Genomic DNA, 12,863 nt, shown 5'->3' on the forward strand with positions numbered 1-12,863 from the left:
AGGAAGGGCTGCTGTGCAGATGCATCTATTGCTTTGTAGTTCTCAGTGCACAAATGCTCAACTAACCCCAGTCAGTGTGGATTCCTTTTTTTCTTTGCTTCTTGTAAACGTGCAAAGTGAAACAATTTAATTCTATAATGAAAACCCCCTAAAACCCATTACCCCTCCATTACCCCTCTATTTTTTTTTCTAGCATTTTTTTTTGTCCCTCACTTTTTTGGGGGGTCCAAAATGGCATTAATACACCATTTGCGTGAATGTGTGCGTGAATGGGTGGATGACTGGATATGTAAAGTGCTTTGGGGTCCTTAGGGACTAGTAAAGCGCTATATAAATATACAAATACAGGCCATTTACCATTTAAAGTTATTTTCAAACACTAGAAAAAATATTGAAAACCTCATTGTGTGCAACCTTCCTTATCTGCTTTTAAATCACGTCTTAAAACATGTCTATTTACCTTTCAGCACAGCAGGACTGCCTCTTAATATGCTTGTTATTAATTGTATTTAATTTTAAGATATTCTAATGTAATTTAAGCTGTTTTCTCTTTACTTTGTATTTGTAGCACTTTGGCCAACATTGTAAAGTGCGTTATAAATAAAGATGCTATGCTATATATTTTTCAGTTTTGGTAATTTGCATTTTGAATTATGTTCTTTAAAAATCCAAAAAATGAACAGTGAAACTGGAAATGAAGTGAACTGAGACATGTTTGTGTTACCAGCCACAGTCCACAGTTAGACTAAAGCCACAGTAACTGAGTGCGAGTGTAGCTGCACACCATTTATTGCACTTTCCTTGTTTTGATTCAATTTTATTTAAGTAATATTTAACCTTTATACATTATTTTGGTGCCGCAGTCAGTGTCAGAATTTTCAGGCTATTTCCAGATCTCGTGGTTGCGTTTTTCCCGCCCTCCTCTACACAGTGAAATCTGTTTTGTACAACATCCCCACCCATCCATCTCACTCAGCTCTGTGCTAATGTCTTGCGTGAGAGACCAGGGAATTGTCTGTAGATGGGGGCCATTGACCTGCAGTGATTGTCTGAATGAATATGGGATCAGAAGATGCACTGAGTACATTGTGCATCCATTACAGTGGGATGAATGGTAACGTAGGAAAAATGGAGCCTAAAAGTGCTGTGTTCCAGTAAAGGAGAGATGAATGGTGGCGCATGTACTGAGTGCATATTAGTATTGTAATGTATGTGAGGAATGCTGCGGAGGCATTGTTTTCTTTTTCCCTTTTTCCGTGAATGTTTTTTTTTCCTGCTGAAATCAGGTTTAAAGCAGCAAAGGCAGCGTTTCACTTTACTTCTGTGTATTATTCATGAATTCTCATTGTATTGTGTTTTCATTAGTATATTTTTCCCTTTGGCCTGTTATTACATGCCCTGCCAATGCACTTAAATAACTGGTTGTCACTCCCATATTGACTGAATTCAGACAGTGAAATAGAAAACATGACAAATATCACTTTTTCCCAAACATGCTGCAAACCACATGCAGCTAATGACCAAACACAATGGAGAATTACCTTTATTATGACTTTTTTTCTGCTTCTGCATGCGGTGTGTCTTCTTTGCAATGAGCGGAAAGTAATGTGTGGGTCATTTCTCGGGTAGCTGAGCCTGTGATTTGCCTCCCAGCGGGAAGTCAGCCATGCTGAGCCGCTGGCGAGGCTCGAGCCTAGTATGGAGCTCATTAATGGACCACGACACTAGTTCAGGCCTACTGGGCTTTATCTGTGTCCAGCTATCTTTATGAGGACCAGGCTGAGTTTTAGACCACTGGAGTGAGAATATTTTGGAAGAGTGAAGACATTTTGGTCCTTATCAAAAGGCTGTTTTAGGGTTAAGACTCTGTTGTAGGATTAGAGTTTGTTTAGGTTTAGGTAAGGTGTTAGAAGTGAATGTCCTCATGAAGACAGCTGTGCAAACGTAGCTCTGTTTTCTTTGTTATTATGGAAGAAAACTGCATAAATGTCTTTTAAAACATGGTCCCACTTCTTGTGCAAGATAAATGTCACTGCAACATTATTCATTAATGGACAACAGGTATAGGTATTCCCATCACCCGCTGTAGTCCGTTCTATATTAATTTGCATACCTATAGTATTGTGCAAAAGTCTTGAGCCACCCCTCAATCTTTGTATTTTACTAGAAAAATGGGATAAAGAGTTTTATAGTGATTTATCGTAACATGGCAAAATACTGGAAACAGTATATAAAGCAAAACAGAGTTTATGCAATACTAACGACCACCTTTACCTTTAAGACAGACAAACTCTCTTAGGCGCGCTCTCTTGTAATTCCTTTAAGTACTCTTCAGAAATAGTAGACATAGACACCCAGAGCTTTTCTTTGCATGTTTCTGCCCTTTTTCCCGTTCTCGGTCAAGAGGATCCCACAGTGCTTCGGTGATGTTGAGGAGGTCAGTCCATGACTGATGATGTTTATCTGTGTGTTTTCTGTCCGGATATGCTTTTGCTGAATTGGCAGCTGAAAATGAAGCCTTTGCCTTGCATGCTTGCTTTCAGTTTCAGCAATCTGATGGTTCTTCTCTGTATTCATAAGTTTGACAAGATGCACAACGTCACTGACTAAAATCCAGAACCTGTAGACACTCACTGTGGTGTCTCTCTCCTCAGATGCTGTTCATCTGTTGTAGATAGTCCTTTAGGTCTGCCACGTCTTCTTTTGTCCTCTAATTGGGAATTTTGGGGAATCACCTTTTTTGTACAAAAAAACTGTACAGAGTGTATTCTTTAACAAATCTGAGCTGAGGGGGCGATACTGATTTTGACTTAGTTCTCACACAAAAACATTTTTAGGAAAAGCAAGTTTCAGTCTCTTTTTCCAGACATGTCAGTGGAAATAAAAAGCAATAAAATCTATTATGTGGTTGCTGCAGGATAAAGAACGAGCTAATGAGATTTGAGGGGGTCCTTTTATATAGCCATAGTTTTTCTTTCTTTACAGCACACAATGGTAGGTAGTCCACTAATGAGAAGGTCAGTGGTTTGATCTCCAGCATCCTCAGCCTGCATGTTCAAGTAACCACGGGCAACATCCTAAACTATGTGATGGATGTAGTTTGGAGAGTAAAGTACGGTGGCCCTGAGAGGCCAAACGGACTGCAACTTCAGAAAACAGCATTTTTTTCTTTTTGCAGCATTTTTCTTTTTGCAAGTGTTTTCTGAAGTTGCAGTCCATTTGGCCTCTCAGGGCCACCGTAGTAAAGCACTTTAAGCGGTCAATAAGGACAGAAGAGGCTTTCTATAAGTGCGGTTCGTTTACGGATTACTTCTGAATTCATGCAATACATCATCAATAAAGAGCGAGCAGGTGCCACAGCCAGCAGCACACCACCAACCATGACATGACCTCCATGTTTCACAGATATACTGATGGGATTTCCATGTGTACTTACTGCTTTTCATACACACTTTGGGGTTTCCTTTACTTTTGTAAACTTTTTTTTTTTTATTTGTCTTTGAAGTTACTCTTAATAGCAAATTCCAGTCTGAGGCTACGTCCACACGTACCCGGGTATTTTTGAAAACGCAGGTTTTTCTATGCATTTGCACCTTTCGTCCACACGTAAACGGCGTTTTTTGGTCACTGAAAACGGAGATTTTTAAAAACTCCGGCCAGGGTGGATATTTTTGAAAACTCAGTTTTTGCATTTACGTGTGGATGAGAAAAACACAGAAAACGCAGCGTCAAAGGTGTGCGCCTTTTTTGACGTCACACTGTGCGCCACGTTATTGTTTCGGTGAAATGAATTTCTACAATACTGTTACTGTTAATTCTACTCTCTGCAGTGTTTAAATGCTTACATACACACACAGTTACTGTCCGTCCACACATACGACTCGGTTCTGCTTCTATGCCCCAGCTTTGTTTACTTTTTCCCACCGAGGCTTCTAGACTTCTGATTGGCCAACATTTCTGCACGGTTAGGAATCTAGCGCCACCTGCTGCTTTGGCATGTTCATAGCAGCGTTTTCCTTCATTTCTGCCTTTATGTGTGGACGGGATTATTTTTTTAAAACGAAAACGTAAAATCTCCGTTTTTAAAAATACCCGTGTACGTGTGGACGTAGTGTTTCCTTTTATACAATCTACATATAACCTCAAGCTGCTCGGGAACTTCCTATGATGCTTCGAGAACTTTGTCATCCCCATGTGTTGCTATCCTGTATATTTGTCTACCCTCTCCTCAACTTCCTCCCCACAAATGCTTACTGCTAAGGGATCATCTTACTGTTGGGGTTCTCTTTTCTAATATTCTGGGGTCTTAAAGATTTACAGCACTCAGAGAAAGCCGCTGTGAACTGGTGCTATAGCCATAAAGCAGAATTGAAATTTCATCATTTGACAGAAATTGGTTTATTTTCCTCTTTTATGACCATCTGATTGGAAAATTGTATTACATCTAAGTAAATTGAACCTCAATTAGGAAAACTTGATTTTATTATAACCCTTTTGCTAAACCATCAAGTCAAGCATGTTTTTTTTCTTCAGAGAAATCCACACTGCTGTAGTCGATTATATCCTTTTGTCGTGTTGTTACAATAGGTTCGTTTTTGCTCACACATGAGCTGCTTTTCAGTCATAATCAGTTCTGTGGTCTTTGCATCGTGTTCGCCTTCTGGCTCCTATTTCAATCTCAACAGATAATAGTGCACAATTCAGTTCACTTTATGTGCAGCAATTCATAACTGACTTCATGTCAGTGCACTTTAAATCATGAGGGCAGCCCCGAACAATAGTAGGGCTCAATCAGCAGAACAAAGCCATTTCAAACATTAAAATGCATTCGAAGACCAATAAAGGAAGGTTGATTGCTTCTTTATTTTAATTTATTTTACACTTCTGATAAAATTCTGCGACTTAGATACTTCAAGAATCTTTTGGCACCCACTAAGAGGTTTTAGGACTGCAGTTGTTGATCATAAGGGTTCCATCCTCATTACTTTCTTACATACATCTCGATCCACAGAAAAGCTCTCGTGCAGTCAACGTAAAGAGTTGCCACGACTCCACTTAGTCAAGCAAAATGGTCGACGCCATTTTTGACACCACAGGGGAAAACGACAAAAAAATGAAGAGGCATCTCTTCTTTAAAAACTGGAGATAAGACCAGTATTGGTCTATTATATTCAGCTACAGCCCTGATTATCTCCTGAGTGTCTGGTGACTTGGCATCATGTTTTCATAGCTGATCAAATGGAGCTTGTAGGGTTGGCATCAGCGGACTTTCACTCAGCACCAATCTGTGAGTTCAAGAGAAACGATTAACGTTTTCTTCTGTTAACACTGCCCTCTGGCAAGACATTGGTTTGATATCGACCCCCTCCCCGTCTGAACTGTCCAGACTGCGTTAGCTTGGTAGGTTGCAGGTGTTTGCAGGCTACAGCTACGTGAAAGACTCCTTGAATTCGTTTGTGGTTCAGACGGAGGAAGAAAAGTCAAGAAAAAATCAGCAGCGATTTAGATTCAGTTTTGTTAGTTGACTTCTTTATTTACTCGAGCGGAATACACATTTTTGTTTATCAAATGCTCGAATATAAAATGCTTACTGACACTCTGCCTGGAAAACCTGCTGGGGTTTTACAATAATGCTGCCAGGACTTTGTCCGCCAGGCCGTGCAGTGCTTTACTTCATCTCAGTGACACAGTGTGGTTCAGTGAATTGTTCTAAGCTGGTTATTTACAGCAGTTGACATATATATATATATATTTTTTTAAAATACACTGAGAGCTGGATCAGTTAAATATTGATTCGGAGCTTTTCATGAGATCATCTCGAGAGGATAAACTGTGACAATGATACTACGCTGTAGTACTTTTAGACTCATCCCTCACTTAGTATCAGATTCTGTCAGTTCTTGACTATTTTTAATATCTAATATTTAGTTGTCACTTTATTTCCATTGTGATTTTCCACCATATTTCATCACCAGCCACAGAAGGGCTCTCCAAATGGCTCCAGTGAACGCTCGTCATTTTTGCATCATCGCCGACAGATTTAGGCTCGTTTGCAAAGGAAGATGCTCATGCTTGTGTCATTGTGGTTAATCACTGAAAGCACAATGTAGTGAGTATATTTGATATTCACCGTTAAGATGATCCAAAAACACCAACAAACAAACTAAAACAGCACTTAGTGGTTAAATTAGTGTGATTTCAGTCACAGGTGAGATTCAGTTGGATTGATGCTTTTTTTTACAGCTTATTTGAACCTTTCTAAAAGTTGCTGTTTCACTGCGTTTTAGCCTTACAATAAATCAGCTCTTAGCCAGTTTTTGCAGTATTTATGGGCTGCATAATTTGTCCATTTAAATCTTTTGCCTGCTACAAATAAAAGATGAACCATGAGAGTTTTCCTGGAAGCTGGGATTTATGTTTTCAGCTTTAGTTCTTGTTCCCCGGCGGGTTTTGTTTGAGTCATAATTGTTTTCATTCTATTTTTTTTGTTTTTCAAAGTAAACGTTTCCTAATTGGAATAAACCAAGTTTCATAAAGTGTAATTCAGAAAACAAATGTGTCGGGTAATTGAGTTCCAGGGGAGAAGTTTTCCCCTCCCAGCAATATCAAGTTAATATTGGCTTCCTTTCAGGAAATACTTATATGTGTGTGTGTGTGTGTGTGTGTGTGTGTACAGGTGTATCAAGTGTACGCTCGCCGCTCCCCAGAGGAAGTACACGATATCCTGAAGGCTATTGGAGCCGACTATGTGGTGTTGGAAAACAGCATCTGCTATGAGCGGAGGCACAGGCGGGGCTGCAGACTGCGGGACCTGCTCGACCTGGCCAACGGACATGTGGGTGGCTTTCATTTAATGTGACTCAGTGTGTGTGTGTGTGTGTGTGTGTGTGTGTGTGTGTGTGTGTGTCAGCATGCGCCGTTCCCTCTGCCGACTCCTGCGACTCGGTGAAAGCTCTCAGCCTCTGCAGACAGATCAATAGTCCCACTTCTTATCTGCGCGTCACTGTCTCTCACTCTTTTGCCGCCGCTCACCCCCACTCCCCCAGACTCTTTATTTTGATGTCAGATGCGGCTCGCCGGCTATTTGGATTACCAGAAGCGAGGCGAGCTTCGGTCTGGCCCAGCATCGTGTAAGACACATGAAACGCAGAGTCGGGGTGTGCTCGCGACGCCGTAAATGTCACGCAGCGTACACAACATCTGACATCTAGACAGCTTTATTGAAGGAATGCTGGATTTACGTCTCTTTCTGTCTGTCCTTCGCTTCCTCTCATACTTTCTTTTATTTAGCTCTTACTTTTTTTTTATCACCTCTGGTCTTTCTGTCTGCCTGCTTTTGTTTTTCCTTCTTTGCATCTTTTCATCTTTTTTTTGCTTTCATTTTTAAGGATGCCTTCCTTTTTTTCCTGCTCAGTGATCCAGTGCTTTCCCTGTAACACCCCGAGTGTTAATGACTATAACAAACTATAAAATGTGATGTTCTCCTGGAAACTTTAAGTTTTGCCTGTTTGTATCTTTACTGTACACACCAGGCAGCCACCACATTAAAATCTCCCCGTGTGCCATCAAGACATTTCAAACTCACCGGGCCAAAGCCACATGACCTGTGGGGCGTCGTTTACAGCTGGAAAACCTTACTTTGGTTTCCAGCCATGATGATGATGATCTTACTCCAATGAAAATGCAAAGTGAAATCACAAAATAATTACAAATACCCACTGCAGAGCGTTTGCATGTGATTATGAACCTAAATATTTATACATATTGCTCAGAAGCTAATTTGTACTCCATACACTGTCCCTTAATGCAGCGGTCCCCAACCTTTTTTGTGCCACGGATCAGTTTAATGTCAGACAATATTTTCACAGACCGGCCTTCAAGGCGTCGCTGATAAACACAACAAAAGAAAATGATCCGACCAAGACACGGACGGTGCTATTTAGTAAATATAATAATTCACCGTGTATTTGTGTAACTTTGTTAGCAGCGTCCTCCTGAAATGCACCAACAACATTGAAAGTAACAGCCTCCTCTCTGGTCGCTATGGTAACGCATAAACGTTCCTTTCAAAATAAGACACGGCTACAAAACAAAGTACATGAAAATATATAGAAAATGAATTCATAACACAAGACCCCGGGAAACAGAGTTAACAATAAAAACCCTGAAAATCGTCAATTTCACACCCGAGCCGGTACCGGTCCATGGCCCGGGGGTTGGGGGCCGCTGCCTTAATACACTGTACAGTTTCACTGTAAGCCTCAAAATAGTTTTCGTAGCTCCACTCTAACATGGCTCAGTGCTTTTCATGTTGTGGCTTATTTAGTGTTTTTAAACGTGACACTTTCAGAATTCAAGTGTGTGAAACCATAAAATATTCATGACTGAATATTTGACAAAAAGTTAATATCCCTTTTCTTTTTTTTCATTAAAAGTTTATCATTCAGAAGCTTTCACAGTCCCACCCACCACCTTTTAAAACTGGAAGTGTTGCATCTCGCCAGCAAACAGTGCCGTTCTGTGGGATCCTTTTTAGAAGCTGATATTTTTTGTTAATGGCCTTCAGTGCTGCTAATGAGTATCTTATTCCTTCCAAGAAAATCCGTCCTTGAAGCCAGCATCTCCACATGTCCTGCACTGCCTCTTTTTTCTTTGGGTTCAGCCTTCTTTGGCTGCTGTTTTATCAATGTTGCAATCAATAATCCCAAAGCAGAATATTTATTAATTTAGACTCACTTTAGCCCTTAATGCACTAAAGCATCCATACAGATTTTATGGCAGATCTAACTGGCAGAGCAAAGTGAAATCAGAGGCTGCTGCCGGTGGACTTTATCTCGATTGTGCTGGCTTCAGCCTGCCGTCATTCTCGTTGCTGTTAATGGTGACGCGTTTGTTCTCTTATCAGATCATGGATGGACCTGGAGAGGATGACCCCGACCTCGTCCCTGCCACCCACCCTCGTTTTTGCGATGCCATCAAGACGGACGCGGCAGCTTACAACGCTCTCTTTACCAGAACATTCCAGAATAAAACCTTCCATGTCTACCGGCTCAAGAAGAAACGCAAGAAAAATACGAAGGGCTCATCAGAGCCCAGCGTGACTCAGTAGCAGGACCAGGGCTGCAAGACAACCCCAGCAGAGGCCAGAGGGGAGAGAGGAGGAGAGGATGAAATAAAAGTGCTGAATCCTTGCTGTTCCTCTGTCTCCTCTGTGCACTGCGCCCAGCTGTGATCATGGCCATTATTTCTTCAACACGTGGCTCTTCGGACGTGCTATTAGAACAGCGGGGCCAGTCTGCACTTTGGGTGGAGTGTGCAAATTTAGGATTCCTGCTTCGGGCTGTTCTACGTCCACTCATTCAGCCGCCGTCCACCCCCAAAAAAGTTTAGATGACTAAGTGAAACTTAAAGATTGAAATACAGAGAAGTCGTATGTATTTGCAGCTGAGTTCTTCTTTGCCAATGAAAGTAGGGGCAGAAATCGAAGATTTGTTGAGCTCTTCATTTGTAGGGATTTAAACTGACTTTAAAAAAAACATAAGATCTAAAAGGTTCAGTTTCCACTGTAGTTCAGTTGTTTTAGGAGTAGACATCAGCCGACATTAAGTGTAAATGTCTAGTTTATAAAGTTTCATAAATAACCTCAAAAATGATACAACTGAAAAGATTAAAGTCAGTTAGGAGATGATTTCTTTTTCAGAACTGACCGACGTGTTGGTTCTTTCAGATGGGCAGCGAGCAGCTCCGGTCAGTATGTTTCAGCCATGTTAGTGTAAAGGAAGCTGGTCATCGGCCTCATTACATGTTCTCATATTAATAATTGAACTGTGCTTGAATTTGATTCATTAAACATCCTGAACATAAAAACATGCTTAAACAGGTTGCCATAGTCCCAGTGGAAACTCGTGCGACTGTTTAATCTTACTGTTACTAGTATTACTTCTAGCATCACTGCTGTCATCCTGTCATCCTAAGCTCTTCTACCCACAAGCCTAACAACCACGTGCCAAACCCCAACTTATCCTCACTCTGAACCTACTTTAAGCCTAAAACCAAGTCGTAGCCCTCAAACAGGTCTTTGATCTTCTCTACAAAATGTCTCAAACTAAACACAAACTTACATTTAGGCTTTCATTTAATTTTTATTTGTGGTCTGTGAGCGTGACTTCAGTCACTGTGATGCAGGTTGGAGAAGTTGTTCTTGAGAAAGCCGCAGTCTGCCTGTTCTGCACAGCTAGCTGTTAGACAGACACACACACACACACACACACGCACACACATTTAGTCAGTGTGTCCTTACAGCTGTCATCTTTATAATTACCTTCCTATGATGTGTCTGGGAGACATTTCTACATGGTAGCTTCAGAATAACCTGGATCACACACTCTTTGAACATACACACTATTTAAATTACTGTCTTATCACCAGAACATCAGTCCCAGGAGAGGCCATGTACCAGATACACAGCGGGTAATGGACTTTGTTAGACCACCTGTTATAAAAACAGAGCACACAAATGTTTTAGAAATCTGTCCAAAAAATGTATTTTTATTTATTAGGCAAATAAACTGTATCCAAATCTGAGCCGAGACACTGGACTTTTCACAGAAGTCTGAATTTCATCAAACATTCAGCCACTAAAATTGATTCTTCTGTAACTTTAATGTGTTATTATTAATTTTTTATTAATCTTTTCTGCCTTTTTGTAAAAGTAAAATTTGAAAATTCATGGATCAAGACAATAACTATTAAAAGCTTGCGCGTCAGAGCTTGCAGATACTGTCGAATTAACCATTACACAATCATAAAAATGTATTTTGGTAATAACCAATACTCTTTGTTTGGTCTGGCGGTGGTCTAATAAATCTGTTAAGCTGTGTAGCTTCTCTGTTTGCAGGATTTTTGTGGTTTTCTACTCTGATGATCAGTCTGAGAGCTGCTAGCTGATGAGCTCAGTTTAGCTCCCACCCCTTTCTCTTGATGTTACTGTACCGTGGTATTTTTTTTCTCAGGATTGTACATAAAAAGAAATTATTGAAATTATTGAAAAGAAGGTTTAAGAAAAAGTTTGCTAACTGTCTCGTCAGCTTCCACTAACTTTCAGCATAACATGCCTCTTGCTATAAGAGCAGATCAGTAGAGTTTATGGTGTTACAGAGATAATCATAAGCTGTTGCAGGCTCATTAAATTGACAATTTATTGCTTCTACCATGAATTACTTTAACTGCCAAATTTCCGGTATCCACTATCGGGCCCCTGTACAGCTACTACACAGGTGGACCTGCTGTGGGAAGAGTGTAGGACTGGGCTGTATCCCAATTCAGGGTCTGCAGCCTTAAAGTACGCAGCCTTAACGGTCCTCAAGGGCCGCGTCCTCAAAGACCGGTAAGGCCAGAAGTGCGAGGCTTGTGAAATGGGACGGTCTAGCCTCCGTCGCGCTGCCCAGGTTGCCTAGCAACCGTGATACTAACAGCTGGAAACGTGTCATACAGCTTTGTTTGACAGAAATGAAGGAGAACATATTTTGTTCATTTGTTTGTTTGTTTCTACACGAGCGCTGTGTGATTTGATAAGTATCTGAGGCTGAGACCACGGGACTGTGAAACATGATTGTTGGGCTTCATTTCTGTACTGAACAGTCATTTAAGATTAGCTAGTAAATAACAATTAGCTAATGTTGTTCATGAGACTAAAGTCATCTCACTTTGGTAATGTAAATATAATATGGCCAATATTAAAGTTATTATTTCAGCCAGTATTAGTTATTACAGCAGTGAATGACTCTGTTTCAAATACTGAGCTTCAGTAAAGATTCAAGCTGCATTTATTTATATTCCTGTCACCTTAAATCTTCACTCAAAGACAGGTTTCTTTGACACTGTGTATATATAAATGTGTTATATATATATAAGAGACAAATATTGTTCTTTCAATATGTTGGCATTACTAAATTTCTCTCAGTGGTTACTTTAAATATCCATAAAATCATCACATTCTCTGTAAGATTAAGGTCGACTATTGAACGGTGCATATTTTAAAGTAAAGGCTTTAAAACCAAGTTAGTACAAACGTCGCTAATGTCACATAACTTTGCCGACATGTGGCCAACAGTAACGTTTAAATGTTCTTCGTTATTAAACATTTGCACATAAATAACATAATATTCAGTACTTACTTTTAAAACTCTTTGGCCGTCCCTCTATCGCCGTTTTTTTTTTCCGGCAAAATTATCCACACCCACCGCCGCACTATGCATTCTGGGATATGTTGGGCCACGAAGTCTACACCGCCACATCCTTAAAATTCAGGGAAATGAAGGACACATTTGAGGGCCGCATTTCGAGCAGCCTTTGAATCGGGACAGCCTTCGTGGCGTCGCTGTGACGTAATCGGCCTTAAAATGCGGCCTTTAAGGCTGCAGACCCTGAATTGGGATACAGCCATCTTTTATATACAGTCTGTGTATCGTTGCCCACAAACAGGAAATGCTGAGAGTTGTTCGTTCAGTGATTGTTTAGTCATACTCGGCTGTAGCCCCACCGAGTAGGTCAGACCACTAGCAGAGCTCAGATGTGGCCCCTCTGTGGTGGGGCACATGTGGCCGCTGTGATAAATGTTACCAGTTACCCCAGAAAAGGAAGGATAATTACGTTAGTTTCGCTTTCTGCCGGCTACTTAAATGTGCTTTTGCTGTAAAACTGAGGTCAGAGTTGGTACCAAGTGGTATTTGTGACGGTGTTGTTGTTGTGATTGCTGTCATGTTTTTTCTCTTTCTGTGATTGTCATCAGCAGCATTCTCAACCTTTTCATTTTTGTCTCTCTGACACACACACACACACACACACACACACACACACACACA

At 40.7% G+C, this 12,863-nt stretch overlaps 1 protein-coding gene across 3 annotated transcripts in view; it reads left to right on the forward strand.

Moving 5' to 3' along the window:
• dpy19l3 (dpy-19 like C-mannosyltransferase 3) overlaps positions 1 to 11,495 on the forward strand; it is a 71,278-nt gene extending 59,783 nt beyond the window's left edge. For all 3 annotated transcript variants that reach the window (XM_014335810.2, XM_042223842.1, XM_042223841.1), the window contains 2 exons: positions 6,677 to 6,835; positions 8,906 to 11,495. In XM_014335810.2, the coding sequence (XP_014191296.1) occupies positions 6,677 to 6,835; positions 8,906 to 9,109 (363 nt within the window). In that variant the 3' untranslated portion in view covers positions 9,110 to 11,495. The remainder of the gene's footprint in view (positions 1 to 6,676; positions 6,836 to 8,905) is intronic.
• The last annotated feature ends 1,368 nt before the right edge of the window (positions 11,496 to 12,863 follow it).

The sequence above is a fragment of the Haplochromis burtoni genome, unplaced genomic scaffold (assembly GCF_018398535.1).
Source record: "Haplochromis burtoni strain Fernald_Lab_line unplaced genomic scaffold, NCSU_Asbu1 Contig_121, whole genome shotgun sequence".
NCBI classification, from domain to species: domain Eukaryota; kingdom Metazoa; phylum Chordata; class Actinopteri; order Cichliformes; family Cichlidae; genus Haplochromis; species Haplochromis burtoni.